Below are 22,973 nucleotides of genomic sequence, written 5' to 3' on the forward strand. Positions count from 1 at the left end.
ATTTTCCTTCAGTCAGCAGTATTTTCTATACTGGAAAATGTCTCTTCATTCCAGAAGACATTAGTTTCATACGCTGTGGTCATGGCTGCCAGCAGCTCCACAGAGCTGGATCCCAGCCTCCTCTCACTCCTCTGACTGTGTTCAAGCAGCCTCCCTGCAAAAACTGTTACTTTACAACTTGGCTACAAGCTGCGGAATGCTCGTAAATAAATCACTAAACTAGCTCCACTTGGGCCTCTTTGAATCTCATTTCATATGGCATTTAACACCTAAATATATAGGAATACATGCAGCTTTCAAAATGTTTTAGCTCTGGAGAGGGTTTTTGTGACTAATAACTAAATGAGTGTGCTCATTAGAAAGTACTTGTTCCTCTCAGATATGTGCCCTATGAAGACATTTTAAATTAGTTTCAGCACACCAGAATGTTGCACAAGCTGATTGTTTATGTGTTTGTTTGGTTTTTTTTTTTCCATGGTACCAAGTCCGCTCTAAAAAGAGCAGGTCTAAGTGCAACCTTTTAAAAAATGTAAATCAAACATGCCAGTAAAATTAATTTAAGGAGTGTTGTGATGTATTTTTTTTTCTTTCTTTCTTTGCTGATGAAAGCATTCAAGGCTGTGTGCCAGATGTTCCTGAAAAAGTATAGAGATTGCTGCCCTTTTCTCTTTGCCAGACTCAGTTCAACAGCAACATAGTCACAGGATGACGGATGCAAGGGGCTGCTGTTCCCAGGCTGCTGTTAAAGCAAACAGCACTGATTTTTATAACATACTTTGTTTCAGTAATAGCAGTTGAACTGAGCTGCCCGAGTGTTATAAATGTCAGGTGAAGTGAACAAATACAATCAAGTTACAGAGTGGGTGGAGCACCATCTACACAGCTACAGGATCTATGAACTGTTCAAATGGATCCAGTAATTGAGAGCTAAACCAGAACCTTTCTGTTCAAGGGAGAGGTTAGAAAGTCTTCAAATAATTGAAAAAAAAGGAATAAAGTAGTGGGAGTAAATTAGTCTTCTCAGAGCAGAATTAAGGGCCCTAAATTAACTGGACTTGAAGCTTATCTCCAGCTTGATGTACGTTAAACAAAACCGGTGATTATCTCCTACAGCAAACCCCACTGGAGACCCTGCAATGATGTACTGTGTCTTCAAAGACTACAGGCTGTTTAGCATGCAACAATATTAACTACTCTAGGGTGTTTCTTGGACTCCAAAGCAATTGTAATGTTTGCTGCACACTGGCAAGGCCCTCCTACCAAAGAAATACAAACAAATACCATAAAAACACATCCGTTGTCCAAAGCAAAGTTAAGCAGCAAGGAGAGGCAACTCGATAGCAGCAGGGGGTGTGTGTGGGGCATGTTTAGTGTCCATGCTACTCTGGAACAGCTGAATCGGTACCATTTCAGGGATACTGCTTGCCTAGCCTTCATTAAAGCAAGTCATTATAGAGCTATTGAGCAAATAAATAAGAAGTGTCTATGGCAACTGCTTATTGGTTAACTGGCTATTGTGGTTCTGTGATTTTGGCAACACAGTTGGCAGTGAAAGGATGAACAAAGCCACTGTAACCCGGTGCTTAGTCTCTACTATAAGTACTGCACATGTTTGATGTAGCATGGACATTCTTTATCTGAAGCCATGCAAAGCACCCCCTAAAGCAGCCACAAAGGGTGAGAGTGTTAGAGGCACCAGCATGGCTCTGCAGAGAGGCAGGCACTTGCTCGCTCTTCACCTCGACTCTGCTGTCGGTTGACTATCCCGCCCAGCGTCCACCGCCGGTCCAGGCGCTTCTGGTGAGCCTTGCGTCTCTTAGTGACTAGTGAGCATGAATGGAGATGGAAAATAAAACAAAAATGAGAACATGAAAAAAGACAGGGGAGAACATAAATACATACTCACATGGGTACAAGAAAATGTTAGCACGCAAACATGACATGAAAAACTCAGGGAAGAGGAGAGACAGCAACATGTCTGTTAAACCTTTGAGCTCCAACAGACTTTTTCATTTTAAAATCTATAGTAAAAATAAAAAAATACTTTTGCAAATTCAAAATTTTTAACAAAAATATAAATCAATCAATTGCATGGATAATACTTGCAGAAGCAATGGCAGGTGTTACTTTTTGTTTCATATGTTTTATCAAAGCTCTACCACAATGATGTCATCAATGGGGCAAAAATAATATCTACTGGCATATAGTATCTATTACTCTGTACCTGTTACAACTCAGTCAAATTGGTAGGATCTCAAAGGGCTCCCATCACTCCTCTGTAGTTAAAGATTACATGAAATGTCATTTCGCTCTATTCTGACGTGGGGATTTCTGCTACGGTAATGGGAGGGGGTTGGTTAGGGGGGCCATTTGCTGCATACTCTTTACAAAGCTTTGCAAGCCTTGGCAACAACTACTATCATTTGAATTTGTAATTGTACTAGAGGTGGTGTTATTCCAGCAATTCATATTTTAATATAATAGTGTGGTTCTAATGTGAAGTAGCACAGGGTGTTTTTTGTTACATGCAATAGCTACTTTTCAATAGGCGGTATTGTCATACATTATCAATGTACTGTAGCAGCAAACAAGAGCAATCTACTTTTCCCCCTCTCCCCAGATAAAACATGTTGAACATCTAGTTGAGCAATGGCTGTCTGCAGAGAAACCAAAAGCTATATTAAGAGAATGTTTGTTTTACTGTACGAGCACAAACCATGACCTAACTTTGGACTCATCTGGAAAGGGACTCAAAGTGCTTGTGAGTGTGTGAATCTCGGGGGTTTAGAGGCGAGTGGGTAATTTAGACCATGGATTTTGGAACACCTCCATTTTAGGCATGGTTATGTGGTACAGCGTGTTCCAAGAAGAAGTGAATGATTAAGTGCAAACTGTAGTACAAATTCTAAGGGTTGTTTATCAAGTTTGTACGTATGTATCATAAAACTGACAGTTCCAGTTTGGGAATTTGTGATGACTTGACTATAAGCTATATAGTACAGATGAAAACTGTACCAGGAGCATAGGATACACAGCTCTATATTTTCATCAGAAATGAAGTCTACCAATAGAAATGGCAGTTGAAACCGTATCTGTTTACATAATAAATGTGACGGGTATTAAAGATGTCTTGCTGTTTAAGAAATAATATTGCAATCTGAGCGGTGGAAAAGGACTAAGGGGATGATGGATTAGATATCACAGTGGAAGATGTTCAACAGGGATTTAGAGTAGAGTTTGTCAAATATAGAAAATAAATGGTGGTACGAACCCTGAGGGCAACCCACCTCACTAATTAACTGTTAAGAAGTTACTGCTGTGGATAAAAACAATAGTTTCCAAATGCAGAACCACTGAGCTCCAGCCTTTTTCCAATAGCAGGTTTCAGCTGCAGGAGTTTCTGAGACTGGTGCTATGAAGGAGTTTGATACTGTAGGTGTTCCTTCATGTTTGGCTCTTGATCAGTTAAATCATTTTCCTGAAGATCTCACGCATACTAGTTTAACCCTTTCATGAATCGCGACCTGCTCTTCTCGTTTTTACACGAGGACGTATGGAAGATGCAAACACATGATTTTTTCCCCCATATAAAGCAATGGAAAAAATTTAAAATATTTTCAATTAAAAATATGTTTATTGCGTGTCCAAAACTATTTTTATATTTTATTATTTTTAGCTATTTTCAGTATTTCATGCATGAAAGGGTTAAAATGTAGCTGCTCAATTACATCAGCCTCCCCTGTGTTACTGGAAACTATGCAGCCTATTTAAGCTTTCAGACAAAGAGGTAGACGTTAGTCACACACTGTAATGCAGTTCTATAGTGTCATCCAGTTCTTGTGCACCGTTGTAAGGCCTGGTTCTTATAGTTATGGTGGTAGCCCAAATGTTGGCAGACCTGAAAAGCTATAACAAATGGTTAGTTTCCAGTCAACACACTTACCTAAAAGATACAGACCTAGTAACAAATAAATAGTTTCTAAATAATCCAGAGTCATGTACATGGAAACTCAACAGGACGGTAAACATGAACAAGATAGTATTACAGTGTGTATTTATTTTACTGTTAGTTACTAAACAGATTTAGCAGAAGTGTACTGAAATATTACATTCCCTCGACAAAGGAAGCCCTCTGTGTAGTGATACATCAACAGACTTATAAATTAGTTGCAAGTAAAGGTGGAAAATATTAAAATAGCTAGAGTTACACTTGAGACAAATCACTCAATTTCCACATAATATATAGTATCATACACATCTATAATATGTTGTATTCCCTGTGTTGTACTGGAAAAATCAAAAGAAGAGTTAACATATTCTGGCCTGGAGGGCTTCCGTTAGTGTCTGATGGGTGACATTAATGGCCTGTCTCTGATATGAGGCGATTCTATCTGTAATTTTTGCAACAGATGCTGTTTTTTTTTTTTTTTATCAGCCTGCAGGAAAAGGGACCCAACGTGTCAAGCTCTGTCCAGAAATTGTAACTGCTGCTTATGACAAAATCCAGGCAGTGTTGGAATGTTTTAACACCAGCATTGCTCAGGGACAATTTGATTGGCCCAGGCGCCGGCCTATGAAATGCTTCAGCAGATTAAATCAGATAAACAGACATAGGATAAACAAAGTACCAACCTTAACAGTGGCCTTGGTCACTTTAGAAATGGAGGAATGACTGCAACCCTCCAAATATACCAGCCCTGTTCTTTTTAAAGACTGTAAGGACTGAGTAATATAATTCTGAATACCCATGTTGTTTATGAATGATTCATTTAATGACAACAATCATTTGGTGTTTTTCCTGTTGTATAAACTTAGATATGAGAGAAAACATTGGGATTTAATTTGATTGATTGGTTACAAACAAGCCAACTAGCTTCCAGTAAGGTTGGAGATTCACTATCAGTCTTTGTTTTGGACTGTTGTGCAAGCATATGCTATTGAGCAACAACATGAGGCTTTTAGAAGAAATCTGATTGTCTGGTGCTGGCATATAGACTAGATTGAATTAAATCTTTGTTGCTATGCCTTTAACACAAATCTGTATCACATGCATGACTAATGTATGACACTGTCATGCTGGGGTTTGCAAGCTGGTCCAGGAAGGCCATTCCAGTTTAAATACATTCATTAAGTACTTGAGCAGATGCTTAATTGGTTCAATTTAACAATTAAGAACATGGTTGGAACAAAGACCTGGACTGGAAAAGTTGAGGTTGTCTACCCCAGCGGTACTCATTTACAGTAGCAGTTCTTCCAGTCCTACCAGTATCTTTGTTCCAACCATACCCTTAATTACTACATTGAACTTTCCATAGCTCTGCAGGTTCAATCTCGCAAATTATATTAAATAAAGTTTCTGATTCGAATGGCTGGAAAGAGCTACAATTCAGTAATGTCAATGTTTTATCATCTGAATATTTCTGACAGTAAACACAAAACAGTATTCAATTAATTAAAAAAAGGATAATTCACCCTACTAAGGGCTTTTTGTTTTTGTAATTCTTAAGGTTTTACTGTCCATTGTCCTAGTATTGTAGTTTAGCACTGTACCATTGTGCAGTTAAACATTTTATTTTCAGTGTATATTTAAATGCCTCTGAAGCAGCCCTCAATGTCTCATTGGTCCACACCGAGTACAGGAGGCTGGATTAGAAACCCTTAGTTCAACCTCATCAAGGTCTAAAGAGACTAAGATAGCGGTGGCTCCCTGACGTGCATTATCTTGAGCAAAGGCTCCAAGTCCTACCTTCTCCACTCCTGGCAGTACTCAGCTCCAAGTCATCTCGAGTTCCATTCTGAGAATCCAGGTATGTGGCCGGGACCCAGCCCTGCTCCTCAGTTGTGCTTACAAACCACCAGCCTGCAATTACAAAATCAATTACAAAATATTTTCTGTACTAGAATGTGAATGGATGCAAGCAAGGGAACATCCCCATTACAGCCCATGAATCCAAATTTCAAATGTATGTATTTAACCAGCATAGAACCCTTGAGATATAAATTTAATTTACAAGAGGGTCCTGGCAAGAGAAGCGGCAAGAAGTAACATCATAAAAATAGCTGAATGAAGCTGCAAATTGATTTGTTAAATACGTTTTTTTGTTTTCTGTTTTTTAAATGTAGGCTCCACAGTAGTTAAAAACTGTATGGCATTTTGTTAAAAAAAACATGACATTATTTTTTGTTGAATTAGGAAATACATTCTTTTTCAATGTAAAATTCTCTGCAACGGTTATTATTAGACCTTACAACTGAGCCTGTAGAATTTTTTTTTTTTCACATTTGTCAGTCTGTTTCCTTTCCTGCTACACAGTCCCTGAATAGATCAGTCCTCATGGACAATCATTTCCTCTGCCAGCTGCAGCTTGTAGAAAAGGAAAAATAAAAGAAAAAAACAATTTTTCTGAAACTCAACTAACTGTACATTCAAAGTAAAACACCATGGTATGGTAGCATAATGGGCCAAAAAGCTGGTGAGGGAGGGAGAAAACAAAAGGCTTTGCAAGAATGTCATCCCCAGTGGGACAGCAGACCGGGGAGGGAGTGTGCTGAAGTCATGAAGGAAACATTCTATAAATCATGTGTTTAAGAGCAGCGACGTCTCTCTGGGACAGATACAGTCATTCAAACACACACACACACACTGGGAGAAGGACTGCATTGGATTTCCTGCCTCCAGATCGAAAATGACCTAGGTAATACAGAGGTGAAAATACAGAAGGATTTGACAAAGAGGAAGAGAAAGGGTTTTTATTGAACACAACACTCTATCGCAAGCTACAGTGTTTTAGTTACTTATTTAAAACATGCCTCAGCAAAGAAGAGCCAAAATGAGATACAGTATTTTTGCTTGATTTATTAAAAAAGGAAAAAAAAAATCTGCAAATGGTTATGTTGGGTTTGGACCAATTTATATTATATATTAGTTATGTAACACAAGGCTTAGAGAGTACAGCACAAACAAAACAGGAATTGTGACATCAGCAGACGTGAACATGCTTGATCTAATTCAGGTTCTCATACTGGCAACCTTCTCTGCCATTAGGTGGATGTAAAAGAAAAGAAAATGTGTTGAACACAAACTCCACCTCTCAGAGTAAAACTATTAAGAGCGGCCGACGCTCCAGGAGCATGACGTTTGGATACAAGCAGAGCCAAAGGAGAGGCTTTGAACATGCTCTCCAATTCATGCAATTGCAATGCTGCAGAGCAACTGAACTTATTACGAGAAATTAATTAAAAGCACCTGCTTGGCTCATTAAACCATAGCTTTAGGGCAATAAAAACTATCGCCAAACTAGATTAAAACAGGAATCCACTTAATTTGCCAAAAACAACAGAGCTGTTTTAGTTTTTCAATGTACTGCATTTAACAATATTTGGTAATATAATTTGTTCTACCTCTTGTTCAGATAAGCACCTGGTCCCATTAATAGAAACATACCAACCTGGACTAAAACTTTTGAAATATAAATGGAAATTGATGAAATAAGCTGAAACCCCTCTTGCAGTAGTGTGATGGGTAAGACCCTTAATCAACAACCGTAGGTTGACCAGGTCGAACCCTGTCTCCCCCAACTGCAAGTAAAATAACAACGTGGTCTTACAGTGACACACACAAACATGCCTGTCAATTGTTTTTTCAAATTCTGCTCAGGTGGCTATACGTTGTAGTAAGGGAATGCGTAAACCAAAGAACTCAAAATGTGCTATCTAAAAGGAAAGTTTCATTTTGCAGCATTTTCTCATGTATGCCTTAATAACAAATAATACAGTTCAATGAACCTTCTTTTAGACCATTTATTTAAGAAAGGGATGCTTGGCTCACATCATGTATTTAACATAATGAGCCTACTCAGTGTACCCTAACAAAGCCAAAGCTCATCCCTGTTGTCTACGGAGTGAAATCGCCACAGAGTGAAGTAAAGGCTGCAGTGCAGTAAGTGGTACTGTATACCTAGAACTACAGAACACCCAACAGTGCTGAATTGAGAAATACTAAAACAAACTTCAATTCCACGACAAATATTTCGATTTGATGTTTTCAAATCTGAAGTTTCAAAAGCGGTATACCTACCTTGAAACTGCGGATTTGAAATCAATAAAACAGCATTTTAATATTTGTAATGCATTCTGAGGTAGCCCTAGAGAAGTAGAGGACTGGTTGCATGGACAGCAATAACATAATTATTCTTAGATTGCTTTTTTTTCTTGTGCTGCAGAAGCTGAGTGATTAAACTATATATATATATATATATATATATATATATATATATATATATATATATATATATATATATATATATATATATATATATTGCAGTAAGTGGTTGCCTATCATCTCGCTTATGTCATTGAATGTAAAATCCAATTAGCAAGCATCATTGAGGAAGTCAAGCTAATGAAATTGGGCAGCCCCTTAATTGAGAAGTTATGGAAAGTGGGGTTGAGTGAGCTTGCTGCTAATGGACTGATCCTTGCAGCGCTGTCATCTACTTTCCTATAAGAAACTAGTCTGCTGTACCCAAATAACAAGGTCACCCTTAAAAAAGTAACAGATACTGTATATATAACAGCTGAGCATCAAGAAGCCGGCTTTGTGGACCGCTTTGTAGGTTTCGGCTAGCTACCTGATAATGTCAGAAGTTGCTGGTACAGTAAGTTGAGGAAGGGTCTTTTTTTTGCCAACCCTTTATGAACTTTTGCTGTGGTGTACTGTGGAAAAATATGACAAATCATTTAAAAAAATTAAGAAGAAACTGCTGCTGTCATTTCAGATTAGCAGCAACTTCAACCCCTTATTCATAAGACACTTTAGCACATTCCTCCAATCTCCACCATTAATACACTAATACAAGCAACAGTGCACACAATCTCCACCACTAATACACAGCTTTGAGAAAGGAATTGTTGCATCAAAGAGCAGTAAAAAAATTATAATAATAATAACAGTAATGATAGCTATCACAGCCTTCAAAAATCCATGAACAGGCACTGGCATGCCTACATCTACTCCACTAGCTAACTGGAACAAACTGTGCTGCTTGAGCCTGGTTACCAGAACAAACACACTTTATGGGTCTCACCACACTGAAACTCTGCTTAGTGAAACTGAGTCTCTGCAACGCCAGCTACTTAAGGAATCAATAAATGCTCATGAGTAACTGGAATAACGGAACTGTGTTAAAAGTTTCCAAATTAAAAAACAAAAAAGAAAGAGCAGCGTTTGGAACTTTGTACAGTAGCTAGCTCACCACTATTTTAAAGTATGCATGCACAGTTGTACACCACTAATGAAGTAATACATCACTCACATTTCCAAGAGGATGGAAAGATTGAGGCCAACAAAGAAACAATATATGATCTGCTCACATTCCAGTACTGTAAAACAGTAATTATTATTTGTAAAATCAGGATTTATTACTGTAAAGCCTGTCACAAATGACAATAGATGCAGCTACCCAGCTGTGGGCTGCGTGTCCAGACTATGACGGCATACTTTCCCTGTATGTGCACACTACTCTGGGTAATATCCTAATCCCCTACCTCTGAATCTATCCGCAAGGGTCTCCTTTCCTTTTCAGTGGTCCTGCTCAAGCTCCACAAAGCCCAAAATTACAAGGATCTCATTTGCACTGCATCCAAATTGATTTTTCTTTAGTCAAATGGAGCGGGACATGCGAGTGTTCTATTTGCACTGTACATTAATCATGTTTGCACATTGGCCATGCTACATAAGCTTGGTAGAAGTGACATAATGACATCGTTGTACACCCTAATATAGTCCTTGTGAAACAGACCACCAGCCACCAGGATGTGGGGGGGAGGGGGGGTATAAATGAAGTCTGTAAATCAAACACTACTGTAAAACACAGCTTGGATTAGAGGTGCAGTGCAGTAAAATGTTTTTGTGGTAGAAGCAATTTACACACACCATACTGCAAAGCCTTATTTGCAGACTGCTTTTTAGAGACATCAGAATCATAAAATGTTTTGGATTTATAAAATTTGTCATTTCAGTAGCTGCCTATTAGACTCAGATGTGTTCAAATACTGCAGTGGCAGCATCCAAAAACAATACAAAAGGCAAGCATTTCAGCAATGAGTCTTTTCATTTTGTTTTGTAAATACACACATTTTGGACTTGTCATCTACCTTTTATCAATTATTACCAGTGGGAGTGCCTTCTGTTGTGTTCATAAAACCTATTCTGGGATCCAGAACAAACAGAATAAAACAAACTATTAAAAAGGAAAATAGATGAGGTAATATGGTCCCATATTAATTAATTTGTCCACCTCTTGAGTCTCACTTTAAATAAGGACCGTCTTGACACAGCTTTTCATGAAAGGAAGCGTGCACCACCAGCAATATGCAGCCACAGAAGTTAACACTGAAGAAAAGGACTGTCCACTGTTGGGCACAGTGTAATGTTTTATTCCTGATCTATGAAACACACCATGATACTCAGCTCTGAGGCCAGGCCCTGCCGCTGGGTAGCCTGACAGGCTAGCAAGCAGCAATGCTGTGTGTCTCCCCATGCCAATGACAGAATGCCATGCTGTTCATATTAGGCCCTCCATCATTCTCTGGCAATGACTCAAGGCTCTACCAAGCCGTGTAATGTGCTCAGTCTGCCTGCTTTTTAAATAAGAGTCTTGGTAGCTTTGGAGGCTTTTAAATTAGGTCTTTGAAAAAAAAAAGGTACATTAAGAAAAAATGTGTAATTGCATCAACGGCTCTGGTGCCTAAAACTATCATGTTTTTCCCCCACTGAACTGAAGGCAAGCGGCTGCTATGGTAAGTTGTCCTAATGTTTACTCTCAAGAAAAAATCAGACAGTTACATATATGGGGACTGAGCAGAATTTAAAGCTTTCTCTAGACAGACAAACAAGCCTTACATTTTCACAAGGATGCACGGCCCACAAACTTAAGATTGTTTTTCTTCCTGTTTGTACAGAAATCACATTTATTAATAGTTATTTTAAGGTCCCAAAAACTGGAATAGGAAAAGACAACCCGCAGGTGACTGCTTCTCACTAAATCAACAGTTTACTTTTTTTTTTTTGGTTTTTGCTTTTCAGAGAAGTAAATATGGGGTAATTAACACATGAAAGACAGACAGACAGGCTGATTCCCTTTTTCTCTACCCTGTGTTTCCAAAGTGTTTCCATCTCACCTGGAGTTACTGGAAGGGGTGTACCAGGTAGTCTAGTTTAGAAACTGACACAATTTTAATAAAACACTCTCCCCTAAAAAACTGGCATCACAGAAAGACTCTTTTGCCAGCTCAGAGAGTCACTTAAGAAATGTAAAAAAGGCTATACATTTTTTAAATCGCATTATTGTAGGACTTTTTACTGAAACCACCTGAAGTGAAACTTTAATAAATGTAGGCAGACAGGTACACTACATTACAAACTATACCTTTACACAATTACATTGTAGCTGCAATTCTAAACCTGGATTATTTTTTCTGATGCTTCACACAATGATAGTATAGACGAAAATAAGGTTGCCACATGGCCCCATAATTCCGAAACACTGCGGGACAGAACAGGATTTTGAAGTTACCTTTAAACTGAAGGAAACCGACACGTGAAATGAGAGCTACACCTTTGCTAAATTGATTCTGGTGATTAATTATCTTGAGGCAGCATGACAATACAATAATAGCTTTTAACAAATTAAATAAATAAATAAGTACCATAATCAATATTAATTTATTTTATTAATAGTTTTAAAAATATATATTTTAAAGTTTCTTTATAGTTTCTAACAGTGTATCGCCTTCTCCCGCTCAGATCATTAATACTGACCGGCTGCTCACTGTTCCTGACACCAGACAGGAATCTGATCAGTGTTATTATTGAACTGGGAGAGTCAATGTAAATCAGGACTATATACTGTATTACTAATTAGCAGGATATAAATAGCAACTTTTAAATACTGAAATACTAATTTTACAAAATAAAAAAGTGTCTTGAACAAACCTACACACATGTTTATTCAAAATGCTTTTTTTATTGTTATTTTGTAAGATTTGTATTCTCACAATGATTCGGATAATTAAGAAGCAGTATAAATTAAGCAAGTGTTTAGAGCTCAATTCAAGTGTTTATTTCTTTCAGTTTAAGGGCAACTTAAAACTCTGTCTTGTCCCAGAGTGTTCAGGAGTTATGGGGCCAGTTGTTGACCCTAGATGAAAGTCTAGACTAAAATAACAATTATTACCAATGGAAGGTACTTTGCCTTGTACTGTAGGAGTTGTCAATGCATATGGATGTGGGTGTAACTAATGAAAAGACTATCGCTCTAAGTGATTGATCAAACACTAATCAGTTATGTGCTGTATCGCCAGGCTCTGCAGTAAGAGCCTGCTCTGTACCAAGTTAAAGTAAATGAACAGTGGATGAGCTCCCATTCAGAGTCTTGTTTCCATCTGGAGAACTCAAGGGCTGAGATAACTGAAGCCTAACAGGGGCCCAGATAAAAAGGGGGAAAAAAACACACCACAAACCTAGCCCCATGTGCTCTTATTACAGCCCTGAGGAGATTTGAATAGATCCCAGATGGAAGGGTGAATCTGGCACCTGACCTCATCCTACCACCTGTACCTGTATTTATTTTTGTTACTGCTAGAACACCCAACCCAGACCTTAAGGAAATCTTCTTTTGTTTTTTAAAGCCCTAAATGCGGTATACGTTTTTCAAATGACATGCTCTTAGTTATTTTGTATTCTTATTTTTACTGCCCCTCTTTACTTCGGTATGATGTTTGCAGTCTCAATGGTTCTTACTGCAATTACTCAGTTACGAGTTTCTGTGTTTAAGCAGATTTCACACGAGTTCAGGATCTGTGCTCCAGTTCTAGTTGTCTGCTGTATACATATGCAACACAGGCTAGGCCAGCCACACTGTCCTTATAGAGGTGACAGCCGGCACCAGCACTTTGGATCAAGTTTCATTTTGTGTTGCTGGCAATACAGAGATGTACATAGAGAAGTGAGTTTATTGCAATCAGAACCATTCAAAATGATTACTAAGATAAAAAAAAAAAAAGTAAATGGACTGCAAACAACCTAAGAATGTAATTAGAAGCTACTTGTTCTTAACTGAAGAAAATGAATATGAGAATGAATAAATGAATGAATGAATGAATGAATGAATGAATGAATATGAGGTATTTATCAAGGAGGTCAGATTCCTACAAGTATTCATCTGGGTTACTGATGCACAAGCGGAATATTTTTCAAGATGCCAGTTTCCATATATAATTGCTTATATGGTAAAGCCCCTAATTATTTGAAACTTGTTTTCAGACCGCAAATATCAAGTATTTTTTTTTGATCTTTTGCTGAATTCATATTATCTGTAACCAGAACATCAGCTGACACACAGAGAGGCTGTCAATCAAACCTTAGGGCCAAGGCAGCTAATGAAAAACATCTGTATCGCATGAAGAAATACTCTTCTATTTGTTTACAAGACTGAGAAAAAATATTGATTGTTAGATCTCTTAACTCAATTAAATAAAGCTCTCTTTTGGGAGTTTGTTGGATTTTCAGAGCTCTCTGGGATAGTGGCACCTTGCCCGAAAATTAATGATGTCTCTTTCAAAGATGCCTATCCTAATCTTTTTCAATGTTCCTCCAAAAGTTAGACATCCATGCAGGGAACTGCCTCTGAAACCAAAGCTTTATTCCTGTTTATGTATACTGTATATTGCTCAGGTTAGTCTACGCTTTCTTGTCGCTTGGATCTGCTTGCCACTTTATCATTTAAAAAGACAAACAACGCATTCTTGCTATTTTAACAGTAGACGGTTACCTTTGTCAGCAAAACAGAAACATCAAGAATACATCTGCTTTTTTTCCACATGTTTTTGTAAAAAAAAAAAAAAAAAAAAAAAGGAAATGCCTCTACCACTCCCCATTGGCTCAATGGGCAACAGGCTTCTGGAATAATAAATAAAAAAAAAAAAAAAAAAAAAAAAAAAAACATTTTGAAAAAAATATGGGGTACTAATCAGTGACAGCTGAGTGTTGCTGGTTCACTTGGGCCTGCATCTGGTTACTCTGCTGCTCACCTCATAATAGCATGCAGAGAATCATCAGGCCCATATCACGAGCAGTGCCAGCAGATCGTCACTGAGGGTTCACTTCAGTAAAATCGGCAGAGGTTTTGCTAAACCAACATCAAGTGACATTTGCATTACAAGCATTTCACTCTTAAACTCCTGCAGACCAATGAACCCGCTGTGCTCCCAGTCTGTGACCCCATTCTGTGACTTATGCATTACATGCTCAATAATAAGACACAACTGAGCCATACAAGGAGGATCCAAGACCACAGCAGCTACCAACTTGCAGATTCAACATGCAGCTTCATCTCATCTGAGGAATACTGTTTATTGCCTATGATCGTCTCAATTCACTGGACTAGATGAGTTGCACTATAGGGAAAGATTACAAGTGAGATGTATAGAAAGTAAAAGTTAACTAAACAGCAGGCTCACTTTTGCATATATATTAATAACATCAACAGCTTTACCATTGACAACTACTTTTACTCTCCAGTAACATGTTATTTCAAGGTGTTATATTAATAAAGGCTGAATAACTTAGCAAAGACAATGACAGCTATCTTTCCCCGAGCTTGTCAGCTTGTCATAAAGCAAAAGATAAAGTTACCTCATTGTTTTCGTTACCAGTGAAAGCAGATCCATCTGAATGAGTTCTTCTCAAACTCATGAGCTGTTCTTGGAAACAAGGCAGGAATCATCCATTCTGCAACCCCTGGAGTTGTTGATAGAGCTCAGTTAGCTCCAGGGTGATAGAAATATAGGGGGGTGTGTTGAACTAGATTTCAGATCCCACAACTGACTGACCCAGGCTTTTTAAACAGGGACATGACTCGAGCTCAGCATGGGCCAGGGGTTTTAACAAGGGACATTCAAAGAGGTCATGTTGCTCATGCTTCCAGTTCAAAGCTAGCTCTGAAACGGGAGTTCTGCCAAAGTAAATGTAGTCCAGTCAGTAAGATTCAGAACAGATCCCATTGCAAATCTTGTCTTAAGAAATACTTCTTGCACAACTTTAGAAGAAATAATGCAAGGGCCAGTGGAACACAGCATACAATGATTAAAAAAGTTTGTTGTAAACTCATGGCATAATAAAAAAGGAAAGGGGCAAGTCAATTTTTTTACAGGAATAATAGCACTACAATCATAGTGTGTTATCTCTATTTGCGTTGGAAATGTAGCCAACTCATCAATAAGCATAAAACGACTCATGGAGTAGCCATAACAAAAAACAAATCAATACTGTTTTAAACTTTCACTTTTGGCACTTTTCCCTATTTTCACTGGAGTGGAGATGCAAGCAGAAGTGCCAGAAGCTGTCTACTCTAGGCTTTCAAATTCTACAACTGATTGTTGAAGTGGATTAAAGAAACACATAATCTGAAAGTGGAATTATTGTATTTTCAGGAGCTCGGTTTTACTGGTTTACTAGTGGACTGTAGCAGTAAAGTTAGCAGCATTGAAACCATGGCTATTCTAGATGAAAATAAGCAGCAGATGTATAGTTACTTGAACTGGGTGAGCAAATATATTAATCTCTACTGAAAGTTCTGGCACTTTGGTTAAGCATATGCCAGGCTGTGCATTGGAACTGGGATGGATATCATGTGCTGTGTAATATAACTGGGATACGTTCTGGGGTGTTTTGAATTCCACATTTGGAAAGGATTCCAAATACGCACAAAACATAATTTGACTTATGAATAAACACACATTCCACAAGATACGGTACAGAATTCAATACAGATAAGAAAGAGCACGGTAAGCAAGCACACATGAGCATTCTTCAACACATTACTGTCTTAAATCAACAGTCATCTTTAATATTAGAACATCTAGAATAATACAATATACAACAGTAGACTCCACATCAACTTCTAGAATATTACACAGACAGTTGCTAAATCTAATTATTGTTAATATAGGGGAAATTCGGATTTGATTCCAGCTCACTGGTCTAAACAAAGATAGGGATTTTGCTCAAACCACAAAAAAGGGAGTTAATACCACACAGAGCCTTTTTTGGAACATGACATTTGGAACAACCAATACGGAAACAGCTATTAAGTCAATGTTTGCAACTGCACCCTTTCTGTCCAGTAAACTCATTAAGCCAGGGAGTGTTTCCATAATGCATATACTAGAAGAGCTCAATCTTCAGATAGCTAGAGACGAGGCTTGAGGTTATGTTTGGATCTGGCCTATACTTTCTGCTTAATTTAACAGCATTGGTGCTCAAGCAACATGTCCCTGATAAATTTTATTTAACTAGATGGCAACACTGTTTTAAATTAACAAAATAAACATTCTGAGCCAAATACATCTACAACGCATTAAATTAGCCCCTTTGGCTACTGTTAGTTTTCTTTATATTTTAGTTTTTTCTGAGCTATAATCCCACATGATTGCTTGGACAGTGTGTGACTATCTCAGTGGAGATCCTCATGCCCTTTTAAAGAGTGCTTTTGGGACAAGGTCTGGCTTTTCTAAATAAACAAAGCTTTAAAAAAAGCCAGAAACTCACTACCATCACTGAATTATCTGGGTGAGACTGAAACGCAGGCATCTGCAAAGAATGAGAATGAACAATGTCATTGGTCCTATAATTGTGTAATGCATTGCACTGCATTGTCAATATATATGAAAAGCAATCACAACCTTGACTGGCTCTTGGCTGATTACCAACTTAATTTATTAGCAATCAGTAACCTTTATTAAAGAAGAGTAATTGCTTTGATCAGCGGCAATGTTGTGCAAATACAGCGGCACAGATTAAACATGAACAGCACTTGTCTAATTTGAGGGTGTGAATCGATTTCGTGCATAATTGCAATTCTGTCTTCTATTGTTTAATGTCCAAGGTAGACTTATCAAAATTCTGGATAGGAACATATCAATGCCAATAAAAGTGTCAACTTGTAGGACTTACTGTTAAAAATAATAATAATAATAATAATAATAATAATAATAATAATAATAATAATAATAATAATGAGTAGAAAAAAAATGATTTAACCTATCTCCAGGGCAGCACTGTGATCACTGTGGTAGCTTAAACACTTAATAGTTTTACAGCAAATTAAATAGCAAGCTATATTTTCAGTAACAGTTCTCGCTGCATTCTATACAAAGTAAGTCAGTGCAGGGGTGGCCAATCCTCGTCCTGGAGAGCCACAATCCTGCACGTTTTCTGGGTATCTTTATATCAATGGCTAAAGACCAGGAAAAAGCCCCTATAACCCCAGCAAAGAACTTTCCATTTCTAAGGGTCTGGTTGAATGGAGCTCTATTAATCAAGTGTATAAATAGTTTTGCCAGTGATGGATGAAGCTCTCCTGTAAAGTGCTGTTGCACCTTGGTGAAATCACAAATGGCACCGTTTATCTAAGCTATAGCCAAGCCTGCCAACATGGAAGCTTGTCTAGTCATTGACAAACTATCCATTACTTTGATAGGCTTGTCAGATAGATTGGGGGATGATACGTGACTTTGTCATTATGAAGCCTCTTACTGTTTCCCATACTTAGCTAAGTAACAACAATATAATTCCTGTTTGAAAGTTTCTGTGTTAAACAAGAGGAGTTCAAGTTTCTCAAGATGAGCGATATCAATAATGATCAGATTTTTGCAGTTTTTAGGTGCTGGCTAAGGTTGCAGTCTTATAATCTTGATGCCCATTGGCAGTTACTTCCATCTCCTAGGATTCATCTAATTATGGTGGAGCAATAGAAAGCTAAGTGGCCAAGTGACTTTATGACTATATGGAAGCAAATAAAAAACACAATGGAGATAGAAGCAACCACGCATATAGAGCAATGCATTACAAATGACAGGGCTTGTCTGTGCTGGGGTTGAATGAAGATTAGTCCCTTATGTTTATGTAGCCTTTGGCACTGTAGCCCCCAGTGCGCTATATAAACTTGGGTTCCTTTTCATCCAACTTTCATTGAAACTACATAATTAGGCTGAGCGACTGTGGGATGGTCTTAAAGTGAGGAACTAAAAACAATACTTTCCTTTTCAATGCTCTCTTTCACACCATTTTAAATGCTAAGTGTCAAAGACGCTATAAAATGTTTATAGGTGCTATAAAGCTACAAGATGATTGTTGCTTTTACATGCAAACATAAATCAAGGCAGTTACTAAAATAGAGAAAAGGCTCTAACCCAATTCAAAGAGCCATATTAGAAAAAAGCTACAACGGGAAGCAAATTCAGGATTCCTGCTAACCAAGAAACACATACATGTAAAAAAATCCCAACAATGTATTATATTCCTTCTAGAATCCTACGGCAGATGTATGGAGTCTTATGTTCTGCAGGTGAGGAACCTGTATGAATGCTGGCAGTACCACATAATCACCTGCAGAACTTTGTATAATGGTTTTGGAAATACACCAAGCACAGCTTTGCATGCTTAAAATCTATTCCACTACGTCTCAGATGCATTTAGTTACATTTACAAGCCGTCGCATACATTGTTTGTATTTATTGTTTCGTTAAATGCTGTGCAACCCACAACATCAATGCTAGTTAGTGACCCAAATTAAAAGGATCTATACAATACATTCATTCTGACCTGCTAAAACCATTGATATTCAATCTTTCCTAAAGTTCCAGGGTGCTGAGTTTCAGTCACGGACAGACATGAAACTTAAACATGTTTTTCCAAACCTAGTCCTTCCCCAAGTGACAGGATTAAGGAAGTAGTAGCTAGAGTTACACAAATTATATAGATTTTAGTTTTTTAAACATTTGCATTATATTAGTTCCATTTCCAGACCTAATGTTTGTGGAGCAAAAGGTTGAGACTAAAACAACACATTTGTTTGAAACAAATCGAGACAATTACAGGCTCAACAAGTCTTGATTTAGTTTGAAAGGTAAGTTACTATTTATTTGTGGTTAAATTCTTTTAACAGAAGTGGAACATATTGCTTAAGTGTGTTCTAGCAGCAAGCAAGACAATGCAGCCTGTGATCACCTCTAGGAACCAGTCAAAGAACACTAGTGTCTGTAAGAATAAACTGCTGAATTAGCTGAGAATTTCTTCAGGCTAGTTGGATCCAATCAAGAGCACACCTAACCCTCGGTGCTTCATGTCAAATGTAATAGCTTGGATCCGGTATTAAGCTCCTTTTTCACTACAGTTTCTTGCATGCATTTAACAGAAAACAAATTCAACTAAAAAAGTAAAACAACCTCAAATCACAAGTGCTATGCTTTGCAAAGCAACTTGTGTTTCAAATTTAGGTCAGTGTGGCCTATCTTGCAACAAAGGAACAGTCAGGGATTAATTATTTTCAGTTGCAAACTGTACTGAGTAGGCCTTATTTTCTGTCATTTATTTATTTATTCATTTTTTTTTTAATAATGTTAGTATAACAGCTGGTTTAGCATTTCATAATAACAAGCCAACAGGCACCCTTGAAAGCTACATTATAAACAAAAACAACTGGTGTAAGTTGTAACTGCAATTAAAATCACAGGTTGACATGAGCCAAACTTTTTGTTTTGCTGCTCAGTAAAATATTTTGACAAGGTTAATGGATCTTTCTTTTTCTTTGTTTATGTTGCCACCGACCTTAAGCACAAGCTCCAGCTTTCCCAAACTGTCCCTGTTTCCATTAAAGTAATCTAGATAATTAATATACAAGTCTAGGAGACATTCTTGCAATGAAAGGCAACAATCTGGCCCCTAGCCTAAACCAACAATGGGAGAAAGAAGAAAAAAGCAGGGATCATTGGCCAAAGGGAGCCCCCAGATGGAGCTAACGTACAGCTTCAGGATTGCAAAGAAGGGGAAGGGAGGAGGAGGGAAGAAAGAGGAAAACAGAATGGGAAGCAGAGTAAAAGAAAAACAAAAAGAAAACAGTTTTGGGGTACTCACCACTCTCGCTCTTCTCAATCACGTCCACAACTTCCCCTGCTTGCAGGTTGATCTCAGAATTCTCTTGCTTCTCATAGTTGGCCACCACCACATACTGCTCCAGCACCATGGGATCAGAGTTGTCGGCTCCTGGGGATGGGAAAAAGCAAGCTGTCAGCCAGCTTCCAGCCACGGCTCCCGGCGAGCGACCCCCGGGCACCCGACTCGCCATAGGCCAATTTGTCACCGGACCACTGCCAATCAGAACACAACATAGGCTCAAAGCATATTCCCAATCGTCTGGCCATATAGCTGAATTGTCCTCCGGCCCACACTGAAGCACAGAGGAACATTTGAAAAAAAAAAAAAAGAAGGAAAAGACCAGAATTTTTCAGTTTCTTTGGTTAACGGGCTTCCATGCTGGCAGTTTGGTTGGCAAACAAGGCCTCCATAGTCCTGCTTTCAGCAGGGAGAGACAGAGTGAAAGAGAAAGAGAGAGAAAGAGAGAGAGAGAGAGAGAGAAAGAGACAGAGAGAGAGAGCTGCAGACAGCTGAAGATGGGACTCAGGAGTGGAATCAAGGAAAAGTTCCCCAGTAAAATAAACAGTCTGCAAGAGTCCTTCTCCTCTGTGAGGCTGACGCTGGAAAGCGAGTGGGGGGTTGTGGACGCCAATCATAAGAGTCGACACCACAGCCCTTAAATAGAAACATATGAGTGGGATGGAGCTTCAGAGAAAGAGGAGGGGTGGGCCTCCGTTTATATGAAACACAAGGGGAAAGCATTTTGCTCGGGTTAGTCAGTTAAATGTTTATTTATTTTTTTCTTTTTGGTCAGCTTGATTTTTAACCTTTTAAATGCAGAGAATTTGTTCTGAATTTGTTTGCTTTTTTGTTATGTTACCAAAATAATCACAGAGCTCAAGGCTTTAGGTGCAGCATGAAGACTGATGGACATTCTCAGATCATTAGAGGGTTAGATTCATAATTAGCTTGACTCTAAATGGATAATTCCAGTCTTGTGTGCAAAAATAAATAATGCATTAAGGCTTCTACACATGTAGTAAACTCTATAGAAAAATACCACCTATGCTAAAAGTGATATTATTTTAGAGGGAGCAAATTGTGGCTCTTTTGTGACACTTGTTTGCCAGATGTTAAATAAGCAGTTTTCTTTCACCCTCAAAGATATTGCGGCTTCAGCAATGCTAAATTATCCATTGAGTTACTAATGATGCATTATTACACAATCTCTCCAAAGAGAAATAAAGAAAAATCACAAGTCTACTGAAACATCCCCAAGATCGGTCGTAAATAAGAACATTGTATTGTGAAGATTAAGCAATATCTGCTGCCAGATCTTCCTTCCAATTGCTACATCAACCTCACTGTTGAGCAGCAACACCAGCTGGCAGGAGAGGGGCTTGCAAAGCTGCAGGCTCTCTTTCAGCCTGGACTGTGAAAGTAGGATAACACCTGAATAGCGTAAGCAGGGATACCCATTGTGTTCACTGGGGGATATTTTAAGTTACAGAGCACCAGGTATGAACTGCTCTCTCAATCACAGAGTAAGAGGACCCAAGTGGGATCTAAATTTGGCAACCTGATGAGTTCTCATTGGAGATGAAACCCGCTGCTGAGTCTTTGATCCACCATGTTGGAGTACATGCAGTGTAATACTCACATGCTGTACAGTACACACGTCATAATAGTTATATTCCGTTCCATGTGCTGCAGCATGTATACAAAACCCATGTCAGTACATGGTGCATCATTGCTGGAATGTTTTTGTCACATTGGCACTGGTCCAAAGTTCAATCAGCTTTACTTTCAGACTGAGTTGTGCATTCAAAAACAAAGTAACTCAGAACGTCAGGCATCGTCTATTCCCCTTTGAGAATTCAACTCGGCCAAAAACAGGAGCCGTTCCTTTGTTCTCAATAGGTAGACCTGTTTTTCTATTGGAAAACACAGCTTTCAATTGTTACCTATAGTAACCCAGTCCTGATCTTGTTAGGTGGAAATACTGTATTGGGTACAGTGGGAAGATTTCTCCAAGACAAGTGAAACATACAGCTTCGTTATTTTGGAAGTCAATTTCAATTATTGTGCAAAAACATGCTGGTATGCTGCATGTAAACTGCAATAGCTAAAGGCCAACTCCTGTAAAGATCAATTGCACTTCATGTATTGTGGGGTCTGACTCAGGGCTCAATATTGCTTGAGGGCACGCACAGACGGTCATTCTGGGGAGTTAGTAGCAGAAATACAGTCATGTTATCCCCAGGCAATTTTAAATCTTCTGGGGTAGTGAAAGGTTTAGAAAAACAAAATCCCCACTCTACAAGAGGCACTTCATTTTTGTATTATTTTTTTTTGGAACGCTGCCATATCACAGTACTGTCTTGGAGGACAAATCTTTTCTTCATCCTTCAAGAAAAATATTTACTGAAGATGTTACAGCAAAGACTTTCTTCCAAGTTGAAACTGTTATGTTGACATCGAGCATGATGTGAATTTAACAGTCTGCTAAAATGCTAGAATGCTGGAAATATGGGGGGGGCTCTAAACTCATTAGTGCATAATCAGTTGACTGAGAAGTTAAATCAGATGCTTACCGTGAGATGCCAAAAAAATATGCCTGGCCGCATAACACTGATTTACAAACTTAACCCTTTAAAGGCTGATTGATTGGCTTAGTCTGACAGTCTCAAGAAAAACTTATTAGAAGCAGTACTTGTTACAGAGTTTTTAGCCTTGCCAATCTAGTATGGTTGAACTGTTTTGGCTTTTTTCCATCTTTTGTGTTCCAACAACACAAACAGAACTACAGAATTAAATTTTCCAGAAGAGCATATGATTTGGCACTCTACAGCATAAGCAAACACATGCAAATGTTCAAATCTGTAAACAGCTAGTCCTGCATAACAAGTACCCCAATCATGGAAATCCACCCGATCAATCCAACCTTTAATATAGTGTACATACAAAGCCAATAAGAGGAAACTCCCTGCAAGATGAA

The 22,973-nt window shown here is 38.3% G+C and overlaps 1 protein-coding gene across 4 annotated transcripts in view; it reads right to left on the reverse strand.

Annotated features, from left to right (window-relative positions):
• LOC121321720 (SH3 and PX domain-containing protein 2A-like) overlaps window positions 1–22,973 on the reverse strand; it is a 90,516-nt gene that overhangs the window by 8,116 nt on the left and 59,427 nt on the right. For 2 of the 4 annotated variants that reach the window (XM_041260803.1, XM_041260802.1), the window contains 3 exons: window positions 19,976–20,104; window positions 5,747–5,860; window positions 1,740–1,823 (listed from right to left, as the gene is read on the reverse strand). In XM_041260803.1, the coding sequence (XP_041116737.1) occupies window positions 1,740–1,823; window positions 5,747–5,860; window positions 19,976–20,104 (327 nt within the window). The remainder of the gene's footprint in view (window positions 1–1,739; window positions 1,824–5,746; window positions 5,861–19,975; window positions 20,105–22,973) is intronic. The other 2 variants (XM_041260804.1, XM_041260806.1) reach the window with 1 other exon arrangement.

The sequence above is a fragment of the Polyodon spathula genome, chromosome 10 (genome assembly GCF_017654505.1).
Source record: "Polyodon spathula isolate WHYD16114869_AA chromosome 10, ASM1765450v1, whole genome shotgun sequence".
In the NCBI taxonomy this organism is placed as follows: Eukaryota; Metazoa; Chordata; class Actinopteri; order Acipenseriformes; family Polyodontidae; genus Polyodon; species Polyodon spathula.